The sequence below is a fragment of the Photinus pyralis genome, unplaced genomic scaffold (assembly GCF_008802855.1).
Source record: "Photinus pyralis isolate 1611_PpyrPB1 unplaced genomic scaffold, Ppyr1.3 Ppyr1.4_LG1, whole genome shotgun sequence".
Classification (NCBI taxonomy): Eukaryota; Metazoa; Arthropoda; class Insecta; order Coleoptera; family Lampyridae; genus Photinus; species Photinus pyralis.
In genome coordinates, this window is record NW_022170249.1 from 17,224,305 (window position 1) to 17,251,018 (window position 26,714).

The following is a 26,714-nucleotide window of genomic DNA, read 5'->3' on the forward strand; positions in this document are numbered from 1 at the left end:
CACTGCTGCCGTTTTCAGTCCGGATGACGTAGAGGTAGGCCACTTGTTCAATTTCTATGACTTTGACGCATCCTGTGGGTATATTTTCAGGTTTGCCATTTGACAGATGGTTCACACTTTGGCGAAATATCGCTGCTAATAGAGGAAGGAAAGCGAGTCGTGACTGTTGTAGCGATCGAGTGCTGCGAATTATACTTTCTAAGTCGTAAGGACTTTCAAATCGCGATGGCCCCGTATCCCGAATTGAGGATGGAAATGAAGGCAATGGCCGAAAAGCAAATTTTGCATTCATTGTTTGCGCGACGATTATAAACGGAAGAGTCTTGTTTTTGTGTTTTTTCAAGGTTTAGTCTTTCGGATATTTAGATGCTACTAACATGTGCGGAGACGTAAACAAATCTAATTCGGCATAAATTGTACTTGTCAAATACCGCACTAGATTTCTGTAGACATTTTCTATTGTAGTAATAGTCTGAAATATTAGACGAGTAAAAATATTATTGGATAGTTAGATACTACTAACACATACGGAAGTTTTATCTTGGGAAGTAACATACAAGCGATCAAAATGTCTTATTCAAACCTATACAGAGCATCTCAAAATACGCAGAAATAAACTGAGCGCAGCTGCTGCCAACCCTGTCGTGTGGTCCGTACATCCAAACTTAATGGCGTTTGCTTCACGTTTTTTTCTAACCACGACGCCTTCATTTTCTAGTATTCCAAAACATCCAAACCGTGACTGTAGACTTAGAACGTGTTCAACCCAACGAACTTCAAAGAACTCGAGGAAACCCTCCGATCCGCAAAGCAGAACTACAACTACGTTATATATACAAAGGCACAATGAAGATTACTGACCTTGCTCCAGAAAAAGATCATCAAGCTGTCCGATAAATCCACAGTTCGCATTTTGTCTCACTTCCCACAAGATATGAGAACAGTAATTGATAATTGGAGGGTTTGTGTTCCATTTGCATCCCAACGCTTTGGCAACTTGGAGTAGTAATATCCTAATCGCACGCCAGTTGTAAGCCTGAGTAAGCGATATGAAGAACTTACTTGTGCGTTATCCCATATCCCAGCATGCATTTGGACGCCGTGACATATTCCAAACAAGACCGATCGAGGAAACAACGACTACGTTTCTTTCGTGAACCGTTAATTATTTCCGTAAGGCATTTGTCCGAAAACTTCTCGGGAAACCACGCGTTGGATATGATACCTAAATACTGATCGCATGTATGTATTTGAAACGGAGGCGTTACAGCGCCTACAATCCCTCGAGTAAACTCCACGTCCTTCTTCCACACTTTGACATCAAACAGAAACTTCTTAACTGAAAGTTACAGCAATAAAACTGGTTAATTGAAAACGGATGATGGAGAATTACACGTCGTGTAACTGCGAGATAGATTTTTATGCTCCCAGCGAATTTGACTTAAAATTTCGGATGTTTGATTAGACAATAAAAGGTGCTTCTTTTCGGCAGCGCATAGCTTCAACAGGTGCGCTACAATGGATTCATAACTTCCATCTTATTCATAAGACTTACCTTTCGCGAGAACAACTCCAAACAGTCCGTCGAGATTCATTTCGTCTACATTTTCGGAAATAAAACCTAAAACGCTACTCAAAGCGTTTACTACCCGGTTTTCCAAATCATCGCCTATAGGACTACATTGGCACGCACTGAAGAAAACCAGCACGATGAGAACCTGCGAAACGTCCATCGCGGTATGTCGTTATTCAAGTTTTACGTTAAAGACATTTAACCCATAGTCGTCCCAAAAACGCATCGATACATTTTAAAATGATCGCTATAATTTCAAATTGTTTGCCTAATATCCGATCTGTGTTTCTGCGTGCTTTAAGAGTTAAAGTATGTAATAGTAGCAACTGGCTGAGATAGAAATTGGATCGAGTTTCGATTGCTGTGACAGAACGTCACTGTTCAATTTATGAGGACGATTTTTCTAAATTACGTTTATTACCTTAGGCACAGCTTTCTTACATAATTAAATGGGAAACATGAAAATTAAATGTGGCAATACGTGCAGGAACTCTCCGCGCAAAAAAATCTATTTCGATTGCATTGTCGACTTAACAAAAATAATAAGAAATTTAACATGTAAATTAAATTAAGCTCGTAGAAGAAACTGTTATTTTAACTGAAAACTGTATGCCACGTTTATGTCAAATTTCGGTTCGTATGAACGTATGGACCGTTTGGAACAGTGACTTGCACAATATGCATAGGTCATGCGGTTCAACTTTTACTGTATCGAAGATATTCATATGCACCTTGTCATTTGAGAAACATTTTCATATAAAATATGGACCTTATTATCATTGGTACCTCAAGAAGATTAGATGTGTCAGAAACATTAAAATGTAATAGTGAGACATAAAGCGAGAACCACTCCCATTTTATTAACGTCGTCCCCAGCCCACGGTACTTTAGACGTGGTCCCATCCTATATTTGAAACCTAAAAATGGTTCAGTAGATAACAGAAGCCCTTAAAGCAGGCATGTCAATCAAACACGCGGGCCGCATGCGATCTTCCGTTCTCAAACCTGCGGCCCGTCACGATGTTTGCAAATTATAAAATTTAATTGCACCTTGTGTCCTATTTTGGTTGAAACTGCAGTGTATCTCAGCTGTTTTTTTGTGAAACCACAGACAGAATCAATCTAGTTTCGTGAGATACAGGGTGCCGGCTCGTGTAGCGTAGTTCAGTTAAATCTGGACTGCGGTGCTAAGGGTTGTTGGTTCGAATCCGGGTTCGTGCATGGATATTTGTAAATGTATAGTACGGCTTGGGTTGGTAGAGCCGCCTGAAAACCAGCCCACTCAAAAATAAAGGCAACATAAATAAATAAAAAACGAAAAGTTTGATTTTTTGGGACGTTATCAGATGTTACTACCGATGTAAGATTAAAAAAGGTAAAAACGGCCTATTTTAGACATTGTTACGTAGAATCCAATGGCGTAGTAAAAGAAACTTTTAGACCACCGTTTCTGAGGTTTGACCCGAAGTTGGTATTTTTTAAATGCAACACCCTGTATATATTAACGTCAATTTTTGTGTGCTCTTTTTCCTATTATATTGATGTATCACAACCTGTATTGTTTTAATTTGAGCGATTAAACTCAATAAAAACCTTATTTTTTACTCTTTTTAAATAGTAGGCCATGGATTCATCGAGATTTTGACTTGTTTATTGTATCCATGGCGACTAAGGCAGCCGATATCAATCAATAAAAATGGCTGACGGTAGAAATATGTCATTTTAAAATTTTGAATGATAATATAATAAAAAAAAATATAAGATGATACATCAATGTAATAAAGAAAAAAGAATTAAAAAAATTGTACGTTAAAGTATACAGAGTGTTGCATATAAAAGATACCAAGTTTGGGTCAAATCTCAGAAACGGTGGCCGCGACAACTTTTTTTGACTACCTACCACGTCACTACTACATAATTCTACGTAAAAATATCTAAAACAGGCAATTTTACCTTTTAACCACCCGTACGCTAGTAAGGGAGGTATTGCATCGGGGTAAAAAATGACCCCCCTCCATTTTTTACGAAAATACACGTTTTGAGGTAGCAGGAATCCGAATCAAACAAAATTTCGATATCAGTGTGACTGTGGGTCTGTCTGTACTCTCATTTCCGGGAACCAAATTTGGTACCTATTCATATTTTTAGATAAAAGAAAGGGCTCTATTTTTTCGTGTTATTGTATTATTAATGTGAACTTTTTTATCATGTGACTCGCAGCAAATGTCCCTTGATGATAAATGAGTTTGACATGCCTGCCTTAAAGTATTTCGTTTTCATACGCATATTACCTATACATTTTCTTTAATTTATAGCATTCATCTAAAGTGATGCTACATTTTACAATGATCCTGTATGAAGATGAACTGCACAAATGCAAAATCAGCAAAGTTAAATCAAGACACTATTTCCTTGATATACCTATAAACTAACGTTGTTTAAAAATTGCTGAAATACCTAACATTCTTGTAAAGTGGCTGCATTGTATTTAAAGAATGCGTGTCTCCAGGGAGTGTCTATACGTTAGCGGTGCCAAATCCTTAAGTAAATACATATTTTTTTCTATTTTTACGTTTATTTAACGTATATTTACATACTTTACAAAATATGACGAGTAACCAGATTCCGACATGCTTTTTCACTGCCTACAATGCTTAAAATAATGCAATTACTGTGCCGCAAGAGGTCGCAATATGTATTTTACATGAAAATGACAAAATTTGTATTGACAGGATGTTGGGGAAGTTTGTTCCGAACAGAGCGAGTAAGTAATATGGTATTGGCGACGCACACAGTAGTATAATCATTGAATTTATAACTATAAATTCAATGTAGTGGGTTCATTACAGATTCCTGTATAATAATTAACAAAAGAAAAAAACTGACATTATTATTTATCTTTCTCGATGGTAGAGACATCTACGTCTTGTAATTTAAACTATTTAAAACAGTCATATATCCTGCCATTTAACCCGCGCTTCTGATAGTTATAAATTCAATGGTATAATATCTCAAATATATGCAGGGGCGGACCGGGTACTTACGGGCCAGGTGGAGACTGCAGTGAATTGAGATTTCGATCGTGCGCCTAGATAGAAAAATGTGTAGGCAACTAACAATACAAATTATTGATGATTTTTAATGAAGATTCTAAAACGCTGCAGGCTATAGGTCCTATTCATTCACAAACAAAGCAATTAGTACCTAAATAAATATAAATTGAAATACCCCTTATCATTATAAAATATTTTCATGCTTTATTCACTTATGTCGATAGCAAGTTTCTTATTTTAAATAGAGCATCCTATATTTTATTACATTTTCGAAATCTACATGAAAATCTACGTCGTTTGAAACCATGTTTCCCTATACCCAGCATCAAGTTTTCAAGTTATTCAAGATTTTTCAAAATTCAAAAATAGACAGTACTGACTTGATTCTACGTGACAATGATTTAAATTTTGATCGCTTTTCTACAGGGTGTTTTAAAACTAATGTTCAACTTTATTAACCTCAACAACAACTTTTACATCAATCTAGTATTATATTCCGTATACCTATCTGTTATGCTTTCCGTTTTATTTTAGATTTTCTAAAATTGTGGCCCTTATACATAATTTTCCTAGGATGCCTTGGAAAAAATGCGTTAGAAGACCTGTCAGACCTTTAAGTTGATAATATAATGACAGATAATAAAAAGTTAAATAAAGATGACATAATAAACAGAAGCAGGTAATAATAACAAGCGATAAAATTAAAAAAACATCAATTGAGGTTTTGTTGTACGTCGCCACCGTTTTTTTCAATACATAATAGAATCCTCCGGTTAATCCCGTTGGTAGTCGCTTCTATACTTTGTTTCACTGGTGCTGAACCTGACGTCATAAATGTGATTCTCTCTTCATTACATTTAAATCGATTGAGACAAAAAAATTACGTCATTAACGTAAGTCGTGACAAATAAACCAATTGATCTGTCATAATATCAATCCGTCAAACGATTTTCGTTATAGACAGATTTCCAGTGTTGCTTAGGTAGTTTGTGTTAAAAGTGAAGTAAATATCATCAAAGTTAAAAACGCTTAGGCAAGTCGACAGTGCAGCAACGCCGTTAATAGACAAGTATTTTAAAAATTTTACCGCATAATGGTTCGATTCGCTCATATCATGAATTTAGCCTTTTAGGTCATTCCCGTTACCATTAGGTAAATATGACGAACCGATACACAGAATGAAGATGTTCGCTAGAACACTTAGGTATTGAATTGATTTTATAGGTGAGAATGTTACACTCCGTTCCTTACACAGTAATCTTCAACGACTTGATGGCGTAGAAATATCTGCTACCTCTTTGTCCCGCAGTTTGAAGAAACTGAAATTCACGTGGCGGAGATGCACCGTTTCCAATAGATTATTTTTAATGGAACAGCCCTATGCAGTTCAAAGAAGACTACAATTTTTGAGAGGCTTTAAACACAACGAAACTTCACTCTTTCCATTACGACCTGTGGTTTTAGACGAAACCTGGATATACATGTAAAGGGTCTTTTAGAAGAAGCTGGCAAGATGGTACTCTCAAAACAGTTAGAAAAAGAAGTGGTGAAGGGGTCCGGTATATACCTAATACTCCATGCAGGATCAGAAGATGGATTTGTGGTGTAGTGTCGTTTTTTCTTTTGTACATACGATTTGAATATGAACATTTGAGAGTTTTTTCTTCACTACCTGTTTTCTCTCACAATTGCGTTTTTTTAAAAATAAATCGGATCAGACGATATTCAAGATCCTTATGCGAATATCTCGACTGTGTGGCAAAAGAACAGAAACTGTATGTATGCGTTGTTATTTCAATGAGCCAGTGGTATAATGACTACGCTTTATCTCAAATTTGTAAGATGTATAAATGCGAAGGGCTTACCATGGCCTATTCTACTTCTGCAAATGCTGCAATGGCTAGTTAAGGGTCATTAAAATTCGCGCAACTTAACGCGTATTCTTCACATTGGTAGCATACTTAATTTCACATCAACATTATGTAAACAAATATTAATTTACGAACTGCCTAAACAAACTTTAAGTTACAAATGTTCCTATGCGTTTTCTGTAACCATCATACACTTCATCTCAAAGAGTTTCGGATGCTCTGGCAGTATCCATTTGGATTGTCGGTGCAAAGAATCGGTTACATGAGGTGATTACAAACGGTGGAAAAGGTTTAATTCATACCAACGGACTTCCTCTACATAAAATACATGACCATTTAGCCATTATAAAACCTAAGAACAGGAAAAAACCTATCAGGACCAGATGCCTTACAAGTGATTGTCAACTTGGGCGGTCTAATAATGATGAACGATAGTGACACCTTAATAAATAAGTTGAAACGTCAATGTGACAATATGTAAACCAACTACTAATTTACGACCTGCCTTAATTTTGCTATGACGTCAGATAGTGTGACGAAAGGTTCAGCACCCTTGAAACAAAGTATATAATGGNCTTTTAAATATTGGTTAGAAACCATGTTCATTTGATTTTAACCAAGATTTTAATTCTAACAATAGGCAAATGTAAATGCCATATTTTGAATTAGGTTAATTTGAATTTTCTTTAAAACCATAACTTTTCGCTGGTTACCTACCTATATTAAAAAAGCATAAAATTTCATGTAGAATTAGAATTGGAAATCAAGTACAGTATCCCTTTAAAAAGATTTAACTTTTTGGTCCCCCACTTTGTGATCGTACCCGAGTAATTCAAAATATTTTTAAAATATGCAGAATATCGTACAAAGACTCACAATTATTTCAAATAAATAAACTTTTAGTAGAATCTACATCAACCTGCATTATTGTTATTGGTACTATAAGAGAAAGAAAACTTAACGATTTTTGGAAGTGAGTAGGCTGGAACCGCATGCTTTAAATTTTTATACTGAAGCATTTATAAAAAATAACAATTGTGTATCTAGAATATTGGTTTGAGTCTTTAAAAATTTCAATTTCAGATCATGGGCGATGCTCTTGATTTTGGAAGGTAATCTATCTATATTTATAGACCTAGTGCGGGTGCAATTGGAACAGGCAATAAAAAATAACTGTTCAAAGAAGGTGCCATTTGAAATCGACACCTCGTTTCTGAGACTGTGAATCTTTACTAAAATTTGTCTAGAATTGTAGAGCAATTTCGGGTGCAATCCGCACTATTAAGAAATTTCCCAGTGTTGAATAAGGATATGCCAACTTCATACACAAAATGAGGCTTTACGACAATTCAACCAGATTAACTGGGTTTGCTAGTTACACTTATTTCCACTTATTTCCATCATAAATTCTACCAACCTAGTTAAATTATCGTAAACTAACAATGCAAGAAATAACCTACATTTTTGGCTGTACTAAGGTTATTGGAAAAATATATTCAATCAGCTGCTTGATCCGTACTCGAGTAAGTTGTTTTAAATCGCGCTGTTTCTTTTCCAACTCCATCTTTGCCTTTTTGATCTTCTCCTCCTTGCCTTCAACGTAACAACCCAGCTCTTCGACTTTTTCTTCATACTTTGGTAGACTCTTAGACATTTTTTCATTTTTGTGACGTATATCGATTAGCTCATTCTTAAGAAGAACCTGCCTCTCTTTCTTCTCTTTAACGGCATTTTGAAGAATCCTTATCCACTCCCGCTTATGTCTTATTGAAGAAGACTTAAAATAAACAACGTAAATAAGGGTTAACAAACTTTTGACAGCTGTAAAGAAAACAAAAGTTTAGTTTCTCACCAATTCATCTAAGTCTTGCCTTTTTTCCAGCAAAGGTAGGCAGGTGTTTTCGTAGGACTTTTTGGCGGCTACTATCTCACGTAGTCGTAATTTTTTGTCGATGTACCTGTAACAATTTCAACAATTGAACAATAGAAAAACAATGCCAGGACCGTGTACTTACCTTTCAGTGGAGTTTGAATGGCAAAATTCGCCATTATAAATGCACTCCCTGCAGTAAAACTTTTTTCTAAAGTTCCAACACAACGGGCACTTCTGAGGAATGGGACTATTTCGACTGCCACTGTCCAGGGAGGAAGACAGATGGAAATCTTTTGGAGCTGTTAGACTTTCGTCTGAACTGCTAGTCGCCATGTCTAATTTTTTGTCATTCCAAATAGCTTTACCTTTACCTCCAATATTCAAAACTGTAAATTTGTAAATACAGCGACACCATTTAAAGCCTTACAGTTTCGAAAATGTTCTGTCAATTTTATGTGCTGCTTTCGCCCCCGCTTCAGAAAACAATAACATTTTGATTACATGTCCCAGTAGGCATGGGCAAAGAATTTTGAATTATGTATAGTGTGACCAAAAATTTTTGATTCGTGCAAACTGTGCCCTGTAGTTTTTGAAGTTCAAAGTTAAGGTGGGTTCATAGCTCTCCGTTCATCCGTTGCGTTGGTCTGTCAAACGGATAATGCATTTTATTAAGGTTCATAGCAATCCGTCCACATTGTACATTTGCAACGTATAACCATAACCTAAATTTTATTTTGTACTGTACCCTCCGTGATTTTCAGTATGTAAAAATGGTACGAAACTAAGAGCACGTTGCTATCTGATTATTACCGTGAAGAACGAATAGGCGAACACTGTTAACGTACCAAACATAACCTAACTCTTGTTAAAAACGGAACAACGGAAACGTAAATGTTCAACTTCAACTAACTTTTCCGTCGTAAACGGACGACGTACGATTTAAAAATTTGCTGTCTTCTGATTGGCTAACGGACAAACGGAAACGTAAGAACGGAGAGCTATGAACCCACCTTTAGGATAAAAGAGATGGTGAGTGAGTTAAATCACCCTGTACATACAATTGCAATTTCTTTATTTTGTGATAACGTTTAAAGAAAGTTCAGAAAAACAGAATGAAAATTCAATAGAATTGCTTCGTACCATCTTGGAATAATGAAATCAGAAAAAAATCTAAAGTAAAACTAATGCCTATTCAAAAAATGTGTTTTAAAAAGCTATGCTAATCTGGTGGGACGGAATCAATCCCTTTTAAGGTCTGTCGTAAAAATGATATAGATGCGTCAAGATCTCGAGGATCTTTCGATATTCATTTGTACCAGATAGTTGAACTCTGTATTTCCATATTGTATATACTAGCCTACTATATACATACTAGCTTGTTTTTATTGTATTCCCAATACATTGATTAGCTATATATAAACAGTTTGAATCACTGCAGCTGGGTTTCCTCCGTATAGAAAAAGAATGGCCTATATTCAAACTGTTAATGTATGGTGATCTACCACAAGAGTACCTATATCCATATGCACTGTGTCCCAACTCCAAGAATAAGGGTGTAGCTATCATGGGGATCTCAGAAATCATAAAAGATACGACATCGTTAAATTAGGGAAAAGTTGCGCCATTAAAGATTAGTAAAGAGAACCAGAAAATTCCAAAGATTTGCCAGAAGTTTTCTGATGTTATTTCTAATCGAGTTAAGTTAGGAATTGACTTGGACAAAATTCCCAATTTCCTGCAGTAAAATACCCACAAGTTCCAAAGTTGTGGAAAATTAGGGTTTTCTATGTGTGCCATACATCGTTGTATTCGTTATTCGTAATAAAAAATGCTACTCAATACAGTATATCGGGTGGTGCACGGTAAGTAGGAACATAGGGATTTAACATGGGAAATTAGTTTTATGCAATATCCTGCCCTCCTGTACATTTTACAGAAAAAACTGTACAGTTTAAAGTTGTTCAGAATTAAAAGGTGCATACAAAACTGTTTTTATATGTTTTATTAAGCTTTTGGTATACCCGCAAATTTAGAAATAATTTTCAACATTTCTGTTATTAGTAGCAATAGCCATGACTTTTGTTGTTTTATGAATTGCTACTAATAACAGAAATGTTGAAAATTTTTTAACATGCCCAAAAAACGGTGATCGCAATAGCCACCTAGCTCGAGGTAGGAAGCTAAAAATTCAAATTTAGTTTTTGTGTGACGAAATCTTGTTACAAACCTTGCCCTGTAATGGAAAAATCTCACGATTTCAAATTACTCCCCATATACATAACACATCATAGTAACGTCACTTACGTTCAATAAACCCCTAAAGACTATCAAAATGTGCAGTATCTGCTTTGGAAGCCATATGCAATATATTAAATCATACATCAGAGCCAATCTTAAGATTCATTTGGGAAAAAAGACTTGTTTTGTTCTCCTCTTCCATCAAATTTGTTTTGGACATACTACATTATTGTAGTAAGAGTGGATGCAGAAAGGACTCTCTCTATGTACGCCATTGGTTGGTTATCGGAAGCATCTTTATAGGCTCTTCTTAAATTTTGGGCTCTAGAACTTCTGCCGGATATTTATGAAACACCCTGTAATAAATTAAAATATTTTCGTTCCAAGACGTAGTGACCCGATGTTCCACAGCCAGCGGGTACAGAAAGTTCAAAAATATTAAGTGAACTAAGAACAATATTTACGTTGGTTGTTTTACACAGTACGTGTTAAAATAAGTACTTATTTGTTTCTGAAGAAGCTATTTTACCAACAATATTATGACGTCCTTTGTATATAAACTGTGCCATTATCTATCATGATAACAAAGTTTTACTTAAATATTATTTATTTATGTACTAACTTCTCTTATTTATTACACACTTTTTACATATTCTTTTCTAACAGTTGAAAAATATATCTTAGTTACTAAATGATAAAATTGAATATCAATAAACCACATGATATGAAACTGATAACTTATTTGTTTGTCTAGATAAATTTGAACTTAAGTTAAAACTTGTAGGTGTAGCACTTTTAATGAAATAAAACCACTAACATTGAAATAACTTAATAAGTACGTACAAAACTATATATTTCTAATATTAAAATGTACGTCTTTCATTTTTCTGGAGGTATGTATAAAGCGTTCCATTCTTGGCAATTTTAAAGACTCAAATACAAAAAACAAGACAATCATCTTTAAAATGGCCATAAATTCTATCATTAATGTACAAACGATTTTCTAATATTAAAACTTTGGTACAAAAAAAGTATTAGGCCAGTTAAATAACCACACACATTATAAAATACACAAAAAAACTTACAGAGAGCGTGTATTAAATAATAGATCAGCAAAAAATGATTTGTATCAACCTTTCTTCCTTCTAAGATAAATCACAATAAAATAAAATTTAACAAAAAATGCAAACAATGCAAGTAGGTACCTGCTTGTAAATCCGGCATCTTACGAATACATACACTCATCGGAATCCTGAAAACAACTAGAGCTTTAGTATTTATTACTGAAATTATGATTCAATAACATAAGACAGTTCACGAACGGGTATTGGAAGGTTGTGTAAAGGTGCTGTTAGGAATACTATCTCAAATGCAGGCCATACACAGATTGTATATTGTTAAATGTTTTTAAATAAAAGAAAATGAAAAACTTTCAACTTTTTTTTCAAAAAATTTCTACAAACACATAAATAAGATGGCAACAACAGTGCGCTAGCTACAAAATTGTTTTGAAATCATTCAATTTAAGGGCATTCACCAAAATCATTATTAAATTCCCAACTTACAGAATCATCTTGTTTTGGACATAATTCTCTATATATTTCTGCCATTAGTGCTCGTCTGAAAACAAATATGATTAGTTAAAGTCAAGCAACGCAGAGATCCAAAGAAGTTTGACCGAAGTGCCTGTAACTTACTTCGCCGCTAAACCGCCACCGGGTGGTAATCCTTCAAGTCCCATACCGACAAACAGTTCAAGTATCCGCATGAACGAAACCTGTCCTTCGTTAGAGACAACTTCTGTAAAAGAAAAAAGTCAAATAAAACTCAAATAATTTATCAACAATTTATTTTAGGCTAACAAAATTACATCACACGTGTCAAATCGGTGGTAACACATAAAACCTACTAAAAGACTAGAGGAAAATTGTTCAATAGATTTTGTTACACAAATATTAATACTGGTATCGAACATATGCTTAGGAACACAACAAATACTCAAAAAGGACGTCAATTAAGTTACATTTGGAAGACTAGGATAGACTCTTTTTTGATTAGCCATTTTGACTACTTTAGCCGATCAAAAAAGAACCCGAAAATGAACACATTCAATATTAAGAAATAAAAAATTGCGGTTGAGATCACTAGAAGGCGCTAAACCTTCACTAAAAAGAGTGGTGTTTTGTAACTTATGACTAACCATAAAAGTAGCAACTTAAAAATAGGGTAAAGCTATCTTGCAAAATTGAGCAAACCAATCTGATATAAAACAAGCCGTATTGCCTCCTTTTTCACCGTGCGTCTACGTTTGAGAATTCTGCACTGTTTGGTGAGAAAATGAAGATAAAAATAATACTTTAATACAAGTGAGCGTGGTTGATTTACAGAAATAAAAAAATCAAATCAAATAAAAAATGTCCCACGTGAATTCAAAAGTCAGTCGTGGTCATCTAAATAAACCTTAAATACCTACACGAAAACAAAAAATAAATAACCAAAATAATACTATAATATAAAAATAAGTATTTTTTCTAGTATATTATCACAGTAAATAGGAGATCTTAAGAATTTCTTTACGTCATACATGAAAAGAGCATTACGAATTATTGGTGCAAAACAGGTTGCAGTGATGCATGAACCTCACAGATCTCATACATAAATTTAATTTTCACCCATAATATCCTGTGAAAGGAGTTTTCTGCTAGTAAAACTGATAATTGAATGACTTTGTGTTTCCTGCCAAATAACACATGATCAACAATGTTGTAGTTAGTTCCCTTATGTAACATCAAACGTAAATACTAACAATCCTTATTAAAGATCCACAATAATAACTACAACTTACCGTAACATTATTTCTGTCAACATGTACACAAAGCAGGAGAAGAAAAATTCTCAAACGAAGACACACTTTAACATGTTAATACACAAACAATATTGAGCTACTCATCAGGAAAAACCGTTGAGAAGATTAAAAATTATACAAGAGCATAAATGTGCTCTACAAAAACAATATTCGTCATTCAAATACTCACTGATAAGTGAACCTATGCTTACCTTTAAAATTGCACTTTAAAAATACTTGTTAATCTAATACACAGAGTATTTTGGCTCATATAATTGCAGTGGGGAGAAATATCATCGCAAATGACAGTATATAAAAATAATTTGCAGAAAAATATAGCAATAAATGATTATAGTTAGTCAGACAATTTCTCATTGGCAGTGATAGTATTAATAGTTACTAAATAATAAACATTCTGATTTCGATCACAAAGAAATAGGTCCCAAGGTTTGTAGGTAGCTTCAAAAAATTTAAAAAATCTTAAACATGCATCCATTTTTTAAAGTAAAGAAGAGGAATGTGATTTTGGATTGTACCCCCGCTCTCGCCACAAGATTGAAAAATCATAAAAAATGTATATATAATTTGTTTTCTTACAACTATCGTATTACATAAGAAATAAAATATGAACTCCTTGACAGAGTATTTTTTCCATTATTTTCTAATTTAACACTATTCATGGTTAAGGCAGTAAGAAAGAAAAAGAAAAAAAAATCATGATCTAGGTTGCCATTAAAAAAACTGAAGATGACGGCCGCACTCACAACATTTTTTTAATAGTAACCTTGTATATTTAAATAGTTTTTTTCCTATTATTTTGCACTATAGTGATAGCACCCAACGCCAAATAGTTACGTTCAAGTAACAAATTCCTAAAATACCAATTTGTAATGAAACATTTTTTTGCAACATCTGTAGCTTCATTTTAATTAATTAACCCGTGTGTGGAAATAATCTGTCAAATGATTTTAGTGTCAAAAGGTATAGATCAAGATACATATAGATAAACAAATAGACAGTTGAATATTCGATATGAGTATGTAAGACTAACCAGCGTCATACCACCAAATGTGCTGGCTGTCCCACATTCGAGGGTAATCATTGAGATCTCGATAACTGCAAGGGATCCGATGTTGATTAAATGGAGGCGAAGTTGCGTATTTTGTGACCGAATCTAACGCTGCGTCGAAGGTGAAATAAATCAAATTACACTATGTCTAGAATTAAACATTAGAAAACGTTGCAAAAAGATGGGTAATTTTCTCAAGGAAATTGCAAAAGCAACTCTGATTGACTTCAAAACTAAAAGAACATCCCGCACCAAAGTGTACTTGCAAGAGAAGTCATGAAAAATTGTCAAGAAACAAGGGCACAAGAAGAAGAAAAAAACGACAACCAAATGAAAACTATTGGCATAAAAATAAGGCCAAAAAATGAAGATTTTGACAAACAAGAAACCATTGCAAATTAGATATTCCGTAAGGACAAGGAAACTCCGCGTATCTCATGGCTCATGGTAGTGAGTTGTATAAAGTACATTTTGTTTATTCATAAATCATAACACATAATATAGGCAAAAATGGCAATTTCAAACTACAATATGGTCACAAAAATGGATATTTTAAAGTGGGAGACTGCATAAATATTTCTCAAAGAGGAAAAGGATGTCATTTTTAGGGTAGACAGAGACACCCCTTGTTATAAGATCTTTCATCTGCTGAACAAATAAATACATATTATATAATACAGTAGGGGCAATTATGTGAAATGGCGAAGGGTGGCCTAACATTTCAATATTAATATGTGACTATTCATATACAGTACGTGCTTATTCTATGTGCACAATGTTTCTTCTCGCCGCACATACAGGGTTAAGTGGTAGAGCAGATGGCAAATTATTATTTTTATCGTACTAAACTTGGCCCTGTAAACTTGATTAGTTTATTTATTTATTTTTGTCATTTACGTAGATATGCACACAATTTTTTAATAGTCTCAAAATTTTACTTGCATTTCCGACTATGAGATGTAAATGTAATTGCTGAACGATAATTGAAGAATTTCTGCAAATTATTTGTTTATACTGCAATACAACCCCACTAGTGATTCATATACACCCTGTATACAATGACCCTGCCAAAAATATCAATTTAGAAAAACTAAAGTCACAATGAGCAGGTTTGTTAGGCACAATGGCTAAAGTGAAAACGTTTGACTCAAGCCATTGTTTGTGAAATAGTCCACGGGCCCATTGTTGTTCTTTTAATCTAATAAATATTGTCAAAAGTGACATTTAATAAAGATTTGTTTAAGTCACAAAGTTTAAGCGTATATCACTAGAAGAGAGCCGACTTTCACACTTTGTGTGGAAACGGTTCCGATTTCTATACTTTTTTAACTTAAGTTTATTTAGTTTCGTTCTTTAGTTGTAACGAATAAAATTACTATAACGCCTTGTATACAGTTTCCTTTTGGGATTTAGATTGTCAAAACATTTACTACACACTTGGGAACATACATGGATAGAAAAAATATGGCACTCTACCGGGTTAAAACGGAAAATACTAGATCTTATGGCAAGAGAAAAAATTTAAACAACCTTTAATACTCCTCTCGATAATCGCATCAAGTTCTTGCTCAGCTTGGATAGCCTCCTGCGATGGGGTCGGTGCACCGGGGAAAACGACTAATACAATGCTCATGTTATCTCGACTGCCCTGTAAAATTACAATATTACTCATCACGAACTCATTGGTATTTATTCCGTTCGCAAGGTCTTGGTCTTGGAAAACTTTATTTGTTTCTAACACTGAATAAGTTCGGTTTAGAAATCTGTCACAGAGTGGCCATTCATGTAAATAGATGTTGCCATTAGGTCATTGACATTGCAATGCTGTCTAGAGAGTATGTTATCAGTTTAAAAAAGTTAGAATGTCGCATAATCCTTCAATTACTGCATGGAAACTAAATTCTACGCAGGAACGAACAAAACAACATCAAATTACTTACAACTTTCGGAATTTGGTTAATTACAAAAGAGTTGGTTTTATTATTAAGAGAGAAGAATGAATTGACAATATACAAGGTAACAGAATATTATTGCAAATGTAGTTATGGCAAAGCTAGAAAACAAAATTAAATAAAAAATAAATTAAACTAATCCCTAAAGTGGATCTAAAAAAGCGTCAGAGCCGCTCGGTGTGACCCCACAGGGTCATTGGATTTGACCCATTTTCAATAGGATTGGTACATATAGGTCAACTGCGCAAAGTTTAAACCGAATCGACCCAAGTGTTTGGTGGTTATCGGGTTCACGGACGGACAGATGGACACCATTTACTCCCCTATAAAGCTTCCATCGTTTTGCTCAGAATAGGGCAGACAACTCAACCACATAAAATTAATTCTTAAATCGTATTTTGAGTTTGCTGAAATGAGAAACTTTCATATTAAACTTTTTTATTTATTTATAGAAATATTTAAATTTTTGTAAATTGGCGCTTTTCAGTTTAATGTAAATAACTTGTAATCGGCCCTGGTTTTTAAAATTCTCTAAACGGAATTTTAACACACAACTGCAAAACTGCACCCATTTTACCTCGCATTTTACCTAATCGCTTTCTTCAATAATAACAAACTAACCTATTACATCAATCCAATTTGATCTGGGACACTGTGTTTGGAAAACTGAGGGATGACGCATCGGCATGAGTCCACCATCCAAAAGCTATCTGCCAAGGATAACTCCGCCTTCTTTTTCAGGCAGTGTTGCGTCTGTATATTATGATGGCCACTTGGATGTCAGACTCTCATAATAGCACTAGTGTTCTTATGAATTCATAAAAGCACGCAAATGATAACCATTACTATCTACTATTTTCCACAGCGAACTTCCAAATTGACAAACGCAAGTACCATGACACCCACTAGTATTGGCACTTGATAATTTTGAGTTTTAACTTAAGAAAACGTCTAGATAACTAAAAATGCGAATAAACTCTATTTGGAGATTAAATTTTGAATGATATGCACTCTATATGATGTTCATATCGAACAACGTATCGAACTTGTATCCTTAATAACTATAAGGACATTTATCTGACAGTGTCACATATCAAATTCTACAAAGTGAAAGATACAGTATGTCCCTATGAAACAGACAATCGTAATATATAAAACAGAGTCGTGTATGTTACACCACTTATAACTCAAGAACAGCTGGACCAATTTTCATAATCTTTGATTTCTTGGATTCGTCTCTGCTCTGAATATAAAGAAAAGTAAATATAACAACTAATGACAGCAACCGTCTCAAAACAACTGGTTTCAAACTTACCAATAGTTATAAATTCAATGATAGTAAGTACCTAATGTTTTCACAGTTTTCACTACATTTCTCCCAATGCATGCAGAAATACCTATGTGGGGGATAGCTATTGAAATAAAAGACTTAAGATGGATTCACATGAATACGAAATCCGACCATACGGTCATCTGAAATGCTTATGATTGGTCAATAATTTGAAATGCGCTTGACATTTCAAACTACTGACCAATCATAAGCATTTCGGATGACTGTATCGTCGGATTTTGTATTCATGTGAATCCAGCTTAAGGAGGATCCTATTAGGCCAGGGGTCGGCAACCTGCGGCTCTTTTGATATAAAGTTGAGACTCTCCATATTTATCTAAAGAAATTAGTTCATTTGTTCGAAATTCACTTTTTTAATTAATCCAATTTGTTTACAAAATCAAAAGTACACTTGCAGCAAATAATTATCTAATTGTTTACTTTCTGGTATTCTTTTGTTTTTTATTATAGCAGCCTACTCCGATGTATAAACACGTCATTAATTAATGAGTAGGTACTTTTGTGAAAAATATTGAATAACTGCGGGGTTTAAGCACAAGGCGCCCCTTATAAACATTGAAGAGAACACAAAAGACAATCGAATAGCGAAAAAATAGTGGTAGTTTCATATGAAAAAGAATAGTTATAGTACTTTGAGCAAATTGTATTGAAACAAGTAAAAATATGCAGGATGTTCTATTTAAAAAGATCAGTTATTTATTGACATCGTATAAATGGAACACCCTGTACATTCAAAAATAATTTCTGTAGATCCACAACCACCATTATTTTTTACCCGGTATCGACTATGTAGGAAAAACCGACGCACTGTTGCAGGACCCTACTGCATATAGCCAAAAACTATAATATTGAATCAAACATTTTTTGTAGCTCTTTAAAAACTGGGAAATTTTGTAAATGGTAATTTTTGGCTCTTCCGTTTCAATAGGTTGCCGACCCCTGTATTAGGCTTCTCAATATGGCGGACGTTCATACGCGCAGTGGCGTACACACATTTAATATATGTAATTTCTTGGCGAATAGTACTGAAATTGCATACATTTTACTACAGACAGATTCATCTCTTCTTATCAATCTGAAAAGTAGATGTATTTCAAAATGTTGTTTTACACAATTTTATACACTATTGCTATGGCTGTATCACAACTTGCAAAATGAATGCAATTCAGTTACGTGAAAGAAGACCATTTTAAAAATACAACATGGACACCAATTATAAAATGTAATTTTCGTTTCTTCTGTAGCTTTTAACTTCGTTACACTACACGATTTACAGTTAACCATTGTTTAACTTTACAGTAAATGTCAATTAATTGTCAAAGTCGGCCATATTGAGAAACCTAATTGGATCCCAACAAGCGTAAGTTATATGTATGCAACCCTCCTTCCTTAGTCTTTTATTTCAATCATTCCTCTCACCAGTTATTTTGAACACATACAGACATAGCATCTACAACAACATATAATACAACTGTAATAAACAGATTTTAATAAAAAAGTCAAACTAAACATTATTCATTCCACAACAAACAGAAACAAGCACAAAAGGATGTCAGATACTATAAATATAAATAATATTATATTATAAAAAAATGGACTGAAGTGTCTGCAGCTGAGTTTTAATAATAATAATAATATTTATTATACCGTTATCCGTGTGGGTACACTTACGGTCGTCATTAGAAAAAAAATATTACAAACAAAATACAAAGGTACATTCAGAGACTAACTAACAAAGGAGGATAGCAGAGTACAATTTTACATATTAAATCGCATAACAGTTTTTCATGAATTCTTCCTGACAATAAAAAGCATTTTTTGAATGAAATGTTTTGAGGCGGGACTTAAAAGCTCCAATGGGCAGAGATCTTATATATTAGGAAGGCTGTTGTAAAGAAGTTGAGATTGGTGGACTAAGAAGAAAATCACTGGGGCTAGCAGAATTCCGCTATCTCTACTACTTTGGCCGCTAGGGGGCGTTTCTCGAATTTAGTAAATTAGTATTACTAATACTTAAAAAAAATTTGCTGGGGATAGCACAGATACCACCCGCACACCAAATTTGCTATACCGCCTCCAGTCTACTGCTTGTTAACAGACTTCAACTTCGCATTTTTTTAAAGATCTTGCAATCTCTAGAAAAGTCATTGCTAGTAGTACAATTTATTAAGTAAATTTATAGGAAACAATATTGCCATAGGCACTCGTACTTACCTTTCTCCAGTAGCGCCAATTTTTAGTAGCACCTCTGGGAATTGAATTTAAGGCAAGATAATTTGCTACTACAGTTTCTGAACCAATTTAAAAGTAGTCTGCTAAACCGACCTGATTTATAGAAGCGGAACGACTTACATTAACATGAACCGGAACATAAAAGACTACTAGACAAGTGACAAATAGAATTTCACCTAAAAATCGCAATAAAGTAGTAAGTAATAAAGTATTATGGAAAAATTTTATCAAAACTGGAAAAGGCACATCCAAAATCTTAGCTCTGACTCCTCAACCAAGTTTGACGATTAAAGTGCGCATGCGCAATCTGTGCAATGCCAACTTTACTATTTATAGAGATAATTGTTGTAATTTTAATCAAAGATTCTTCTAGTAAAGGCAAACATATCGCATATTGTAAACAGCAAGTGTGTGCAGGCTCAGGCTGCGCAATGCTAACATTCTCATTCGTAGGTAAACTTTAACCACAGATGTTTCTAGTAAAGGTCAGCGTATCAGATGTGCGCATGCGCAACCTGAGTTCTTATTTATAAACTTTTTTTTTAAATTATGACCATAGATGCGCATAGATGCTTCTATTTAAAAAAAACAGCGCATATAGGTACTCGCCTTAGGGCGAAAACCTTTTTTATCTTTCAATCTTAAATTCATAATTCATAATACTTTTAGATTTGGAAAATTTGTTTCGTGTGGTGCCTAGAATCCAAGGATTATAAGCCTTTAAATTGGTTTAATGATGATGAAATTTCAAAAACTCAAAAGGCAACTAAGCATTTAAGAATCAATAAGTCAATTCCTTTAAAATATTTAATGAATTTTCCAAGACCAACCCTTACGGAAAAGAATTGTAAACGGATAATGGACGATCAAAAATGACTTGCTGTTGAGTCGTCTTTGGAAGCTCAAGTTAACTACCATATCCCATTTAAAGCAAGATTCCAAAGGCGACTCGACAGCAACTCATTTTTGATCGCATAGTATAACATGCACTTACCTTATACAAGCAAGTATCAATAACTTGACTGGTAACTTCCTGAAGATCACTTGTAATTAAAAGACGCGAATGTACAAACTGACATAGATCCTCATTCGACATAACATCCCAAACTCCATCACAGGCCAAGACTAGAAACTCATCTAACGTATCGTCACGGTCCCTAACAAATATTTCGGGCTCTGGCGAAACCAACTGTTCACACGGACCGAGACCGGCGACGTTCTTGTACTCGTAATCACCCAAAGCTCTACTAACGGCAAGACTGCCGTTTACCCTCTGTATCATCACTGATCCTCCCGCTTGAATAATACGATCGCGTTCAGTCGGAAGACCTGGTTTGTGATCCTGAGTGGTAAACACAGGATTACCATCACGACATAAAACGGCACGCGAGTCCCCACAATTTGCAACATAAATAAGGCGAGGTGATACGAAAGCACAAACTGCGGTCGAGCCACTTTTATCTTCACCAGAGGTCATCTCGGGTAATGTGCGCATTTTATTATCTAAATCCAAAAACCCATTATGAATGCCTTTCATTATGTCCTCCTGAAACTCTTCGGTCTGCATGATCGCGTCGAGTAGGTGCTCGGCACAGTGTGCCGAAACTTTAGCGCCGGCGTGTCCGTCGAACACAGCAAAATAGGACCAATCCTTAAGCGCGCCCCCAAGGTCGGTCTTAACCATGTGTGCGTCCTCCATTTCGACTCGCCAACCCTGCATGCTTGCGACACCGAACCTAAGACCATTACCCTCGCCATGTTCCTGTAATTTATCTGTCTTTGGCTTATTAAGAAATGCTCCCATTCTGAACTAAATTTAGTAAATCCTTTCCATTAGCGGAACTTCATTTTGACTACTACGACCTATACATCTCTGATCTCTGTAAATAAAAATGATGTCAATAAAAGCACAATATCACAGTTTGAGCACAAAATAAAAATTTTGACATAAAACACTGCGAAACAAACGAGGCTTGCATAAATGAAACGTCCATTTTCTCTACTTACTCGAATTTGTATTAAAAACGGAGGAAATTCATTACACATTTAGATTTTCAACAAACATCACAATCAATTTTAAACACACAACAATTAATTCTAAAAATGGCGGAACGTAAAGTTGTTTAGCGCATGCGCTTTCCTAAAAATAGAATGGAAAATGACGTAATTTTTTACCAATCACAAACCAAGGATTGCGGATATTTTTGTATATACGGGGTGACGAAACATTTATGGTAAAGTATACACTTTATGTCGTACTATTGCGATGTTACGTTTACATTATTAAAAAAGAAGATCGGCATCGCTAGACTTGTAAATAATAATATAGCATTTCCATAATTATATAAAATTAAGTTATATCTGTTGATGTTGAATAAGTCCATGACAATCTGTAAACGAAACGACGATAAGACGATGAGATTTATACCTATGTCAGTTAACACAATCGATTATTTAATATCTTGACATACTAAAAGAATTTTGAACACTTAATGTTTATTTAACAGTTTCGTTACCACCATGGTCACCATCGCTAATAACATTTTTTAGGCCTTTTTGGACATCACGGTTAAACGTTATGCCAAGCTCATTGGTAGGTACCTTTCAAGTTGCGGAAGATCCTGTTGACTCTTGAACAGTCCAAATTACTAGGATTTTTTCAACAACACCACTGATTGCATAAACAATATTAGGTCTAATACCTAGTCATCGAGTGACACCAGAGTACAGACTGCTCCTCTGGAAAAGATATATTCGATTCTACTCCAGATTCCTTTCTAATTGAGTAGTTCCTTTTACAATAGGATTCTATATCAGTTTGCAAGCTTGCATTATAAATCATTCGAAGATTGATGAATTCATCATCTTTCTTTGAAATTTCAAAACCTAGCAAATACGAAGCTGACCTAACTGTAATTTAAAACTTTCACAATGAAGATGTAACCCAGGGTCAGTCGCGAAGCGCTCGCGTAGCTCCAAACCAAAAATCAAAACTTCCGCCAAAACTATAACTACAACTCCATGGAATATGATCGTCAAGTAACCTGTCTAGTAATATAGGACTTACGTTGTGTTGTGAAACGAGTTACTCGAGGATGCGTGTGTGTGTCGATTAATATATTTTAGTGAAATTTTAACCATAGATACTAATTCTAGTAAAGGGGGTAGAAGTTCGCCTTTCATGGCGAACGGACGTGTTTTGAGTGAGCTCCGGCCTTTTTTCGTGGGTTTTTGTGTTTGTATAGGTTTAAAAATGTATTATCTCGGGCAGCCGGTAGCGTACAAAATTTGTAATTGTTTAGTGCTTACTTCATCGAAATCGGTTCAGTGGTTGAGATTTTACGAATTTTTACAGTTTTAAGTTTAATCTCAAGATTCATAACGCGCGAGACTAATTAAATCGTGAGAAGACAGGGCAGGAACCTCCAATCAACAGGACAAAAAAGGGCGTAAAGCTAAGATAAGTGCTTACTTGCTTACTTACTCACCTACTTACTTAGAATTAAGGCTAAATTTAATTTAAAAGTGAACAAAGGGGAAAAGATAGAATAGAGAGGCGTAAGTCACTGAGAGCTACATTGAATATACCTACTTCGAATCGGGGTGGAACAAATTGACCCTTGGGAAAGGAAATATAAACTTGTCAACCGGAGACATATAAAGAAACTAAACCATAAATTACAATATTTAAGCTCTCAAATTTCGGTCTAATAGGCATGATTGACAAAAAAGGAAACCTTTCTTACCAAATTTCAGCGGCTTTTTTTTTCCTGTTTTTTTGCGCTTTTTACTTTCGTTAGTACCTTTAGTTTAGAGTCTCCCAGATATAATAGAATATACGGGGCGGTCAAAGATAGACTGAAGGGGCACGTCTCGGTGACTTAACAATTAACTTAACTAAATTATCTCTCCTAGGTATCTCTTTTAGCGATCAATAAACAGCACCCACCACCCAAACCAGGATTAAGGCCTTAAAGACAAGTACTCGTAACAGCAATCAAATAGAAGTGCGATCAAAAGAATACATCCTAGAATGCATCAGTATAAATAAGGATGGGGACTGCCTGTTTGGAGCGATTGCGCACCAACTGAGGTGACTGCCAGTGACATCAGAGCCTCACAGGAAATTAACCAAATGATTAAAAAAGAAATCAACGCATACATCAGGGAAAACCTGGAAGATTTCTACCCACAATTGATAGGATACGTAGACGGATACGTGGAGGGAAGAAGGAGAGAACCAGCAGGGTTGCGGAAATCGTAATCAAGAAGCACCGATGCATTGAGGTGGAGAAATTTGAAGGAAAAGCAAGAGTATATCCATGGCCCAAATCAAGATGAAAATAAGAAGACTAACAATCATAGGATGCCACATCCCCTCGGACAAAAGAGGGCAGGCGGAACTCAGAAATCGAAGTGAAACAACAAAAAAAAGTGCGAAAAGAACCGGGGTATCATACTAGGCGACTTCAATGCACAACTAGGCAGACTGGACGGAAGTGAATAGGAGGAAGGGAACGGCAGCGACCTTTACGAACATGGTACACCTACATGGACTGAGGGTAGAAAACATATTCGGCAAGTCCAAAATGGTAACATGTAATCAAAGTAAATAAGCGTCACGAACACAGCAGACATATGGGCAAAAACAGTAGGATCGGATCACAAAATGGTAAAGGGGAAAGTAAAGAGGGGGAGGGGAAGAAGAGAACAGGAAGGAAAAGACAAGGAGCACAACGGGGAAACCGAAGGGTGGAATGTGAAACTTCTGTCAGGGGAGAAGAAAAGAAAGGAGTACCGAAAGCAGTGGTAAAAGATTAGAAGCAAAAAGGGGATGGGATACCATATGGAAAAAGATCGGCGAAACGATCAAAGAAGCAACAAGGAAAACACTAGGGAAACAGAAACCGCCCATGTGACCGAACAGAAAGCGGGCCAAAACCCACACTAACCTGAAACAGAGCCTATGAGCAACACGAAATCAAGGAATTCGCCGAGTTCGCGGAGAACATCACCAAACTCAGACCAATGGAGAGGAATACGGAAATGTAATGGTATAGGCACATCAGAAAATATAAACGGAGGAAACAAGGGGGAAACAGAAAGTATATACCAATGACAGCGTGGGCGATGCTGGGACTACCCAAATTCCTAATCAACAGAACCATACACGCGTGGCAAAGGGAGTATACTAGTATACAATGGTTTTGGAAGAAAACCGAACACCAAAAGAAAACCAGGGGGATCAAACAAGGATGTCCGTTTCCCCAAGGCTCTTCGCGATAGCACTTGACCACGCTATAGAACAAACAAGGATGGTGGTGAGGAACCTTAGCATAGGCGACCAATTACAACTACCGACATTACTATGGCGTACGCGGACGATCTACTCGTAATCGCAGATAATTTAGACGACACTGAGGACTTCGTCCAGGCCATCGGGATACCAGGTACACTCGGAAATGGTGGATCTACAAATATACAACGAAAAGATCTACATGATGACAAGAGTGCCAGGAAACAACACCCCCAGTACAAAGAAGGAGAGAAGACCATAGCCGGGAAGGAGATAACCATGAAGCACAAGATCAAATATATGGGTACGTATGTACATAAGCAGCACCCTCAGCAGGCACAACGCAGTGAAAGACAGAATAACCAACGCATTCAGAATCACACACGGAATCTGGAACTTCATACGAGCGAAGAAAATACCGGACAGCTTGAAATGATGATTTACAACACGATCATAGCACCGACAATCTTATACGGAATTAACACTTCAGCGCCAACAAGGAGCAACAGAAGAACATTGAGGAGGGCGGAGTGGAAGGCACTCAGGATACTGAAGAAAACAGCAACCTCACAAGAAAGCAGAGAAGACAACTATTAGAGGAAAAGACGATTGCCAGGAGACTGAAGATGAGGCAGATGAGATACTGGGGACATACCAACAGGAGGAACAAAGACCATATCATACGGGCTGCCAAGATTCTGTGTGCCTCGGAATGGAAGGTAGGCCGACCCTGCCAAACATGGAACACCACCATAAACCAAACGGTAGAGGTCTCGGGGATTACCACGGGAAGATGGGAAGAGAATAGCAGAGACAAACATCAAAGGAAGAAAGAAAGCAGAAGAATACTGGAGGTGGAGGAAGAATCAGCCACAAGGACAAGTAGCCAAGGGGAGGAGGAAATGGGGACAGAAAGTAATGCGGGGAGAGGACAACAATAAAAAGAGCCTAACACGAGGGAAAATAGGGAAGGGAACGAGACCAAAGGATAGGAACATCGGAAGCCAATGAACGCCCGGAGAAGAAGCTATCACTAGAAAGCAGAGTTCCCTCTAAGGCAGAATACCAGTGGCGAAGCTGTGGCCGTACCCGTTCGGGTCGGATAACACCCAGTTAGCCGCCCCCCCCCACAACCCTCCCAATCCACAAAATCCACCACATTGTTTGGCATATGTCGCGGCCCAGCGCGATGGCAACAAAGTAGTGGAGAAACGTCCCTGATAACCAGGGACGCATCCTCACGACAGTTGACTAAATCCTGGGAGAGGCGGCGACGCCAGGCATATGTCAAAATTTCAAGTTTCAAGATACTAATTCTAGTAAAGGCAAACATATCGCATATAGTTAAAAATCAGGTGTGC

At 35.8% G+C, this 26,714-nt stretch overlaps 3 protein-coding genes and 1 long non-coding RNA gene across 6 annotated transcripts; 1 reads left to right on the plus strand and 3 right to left on the minus strand.

Moving 5' to 3' along the window:
• Positions 1-498, plus strand: LOC116167453. The gene is made up of 2 exons (XR_004144530.1): positions 1-34; positions 91-498. It is a non-coding gene; the product is annotated as an uncharacterized LOC116167453 (long non-coding RNA).
• Positions 499-583: 85 nt separating this feature from the next.
• On the minus strand, positions 584-1,881 carry LOC116177580 (UPF0764 protein C16orf89 homolog). Its single transcript, XM_031496624.1, has 5 exons — positions 1,556-1,881; positions 1,394-1,513; positions 1,063-1,339; positions 862-1,013; positions 584-816 (listed from the first exon to the last, which is right to left on the minus strand). The coding sequence occupies exons 1-5, from the start codon at positions 1,731-1,733 to the stop codon at positions 584-586; spliced, it is 960 nt and encodes a 319-aa protein (XP_031352484.1). The 5' UTR covers positions 1,734-1,881.
• Positions 1,882-7,891: 6,010 nt separating this feature from the next.
• Positions 7,892-8,864, minus strand: LOC116180889. The gene is made up of 3 exons (XM_031501071.1): positions 8,513-8,864; positions 8,350-8,455; positions 7,892-8,274 (listed from the first exon to the last, which is right to left on the minus strand). The coding sequence occupies exons 1-3, from the start codon at positions 8,701-8,703 to the stop codon at positions 7,954-7,956; spliced, it is 618 nt and encodes a 205-aa protein (XP_031356931.1). The 5' UTR covers positions 8,704-8,864; the 3' UTR covers positions 7,892-7,953.
• A 2,366-nt stretch (positions 8,865-11,230) lies between these two features.
• On the minus strand, positions 11,231-22,203 carry LOC116178552 (protein phosphatase 1A). Of its 3 annotated transcripts, XM_031498094.1 has the most exons (7): positions 22,065-22,203; positions 21,052-21,937; positions 16,053-16,170; positions 12,306-12,408; positions 12,174-12,228; positions 11,814-11,860; positions 11,231-11,753 (listed from the first exon to the last, which is right to left on the minus strand). In XM_031498094.1, the coding sequence occupies exons 2-6, from the start codon at positions 21,859-21,861 to the stop codon at positions 11,834-11,836; spliced, it is 1,113 nt and encodes a 370-aa protein (XP_031353954.1). In that variant the 5' UTR covers positions 21,862-21,937; positions 22,065-22,203; the 3' UTR covers positions 11,231-11,753; positions 11,814-11,833. The 3 variants fall into 3 exon arrangements, with proteins under 3 accessions (XP_031353954.1, XP_031353946.1, XP_031353937.1); XM_031498086.1 differs by having other exon boundaries at positions 11,739-11,860; XM_031498077.1 differs by lacking the exons at positions 11,231-11,753; positions 11,814-11,860 and having other exon boundaries at positions 12,034-12,228.
• Between the last annotated feature and the right edge of the window lie 4,511 nt (positions 22,204-26,714).

Bases quoted from the DNA above. Each gene is read 5' to 3' on its own strand.
- LOC116177580 (XM_031496624.1), bottom strand. From the start codon at position 1,733: ATGGACGTTTCGCAGGTTCTCATCGTGCTGGTTTTCTTCAGTGCGTGC. The intron at 1,514-1,555 runs GTAAGTCTTATG...AATCCATTGTAG, and splicing joins TGGAGTTGTTCTCGCGAAAG to CGCACCTGTTGAAGCTATGC. The intron at 1,340-1,393 runs GTAATTCTCCAT...TGTAACTTTCAG, and splicing joins ATCTCGCAGTTACACGACGT to TTAAGAAGTTTCTGTTTGAT.
- LOC116180889 (XM_031501071.1), bottom strand. From the start codon at position 8,703: ATGGCGACTAGCAGTTCAGACGAAAGTCTAACAGCTCCAAAAGATTTC. The intron at 8,456-8,512 runs GTAAGTACACGG...AAATTGTTACAG, and splicing joins CATTCAAACTCCACTGAAAG to GTACATCGACAAAAAATTAC. The intron at 8,275-8,349 runs GTGAGAAACTAA...GTTTATTTTAAG, and splicing joins GGCAAGACTTAGATGAATTG to TCTTCTTCAATAAGACATAA.
- LOC116178552 (XM_031498077.1), bottom strand. From the start codon at position 21,861: ATGGGAGCATTTCTTAATAAGCCAAAGACAGATAAATTACAGGAACAT. The intron at 16,171-21,051 runs GTAAGTGCATGT...GTAATTTTACAG, and splicing joins TTGATACTTGCTTGTATAAG to GGCAGTCGAGATAACATGAG. The intron at 12,229-12,305 runs GTAAGTTACAGG...ATTTGTTTTCAG, and splicing joins GGTGGCGGTTTAGCGGCGAA to ACGAGCACTAATGGCAGAAA.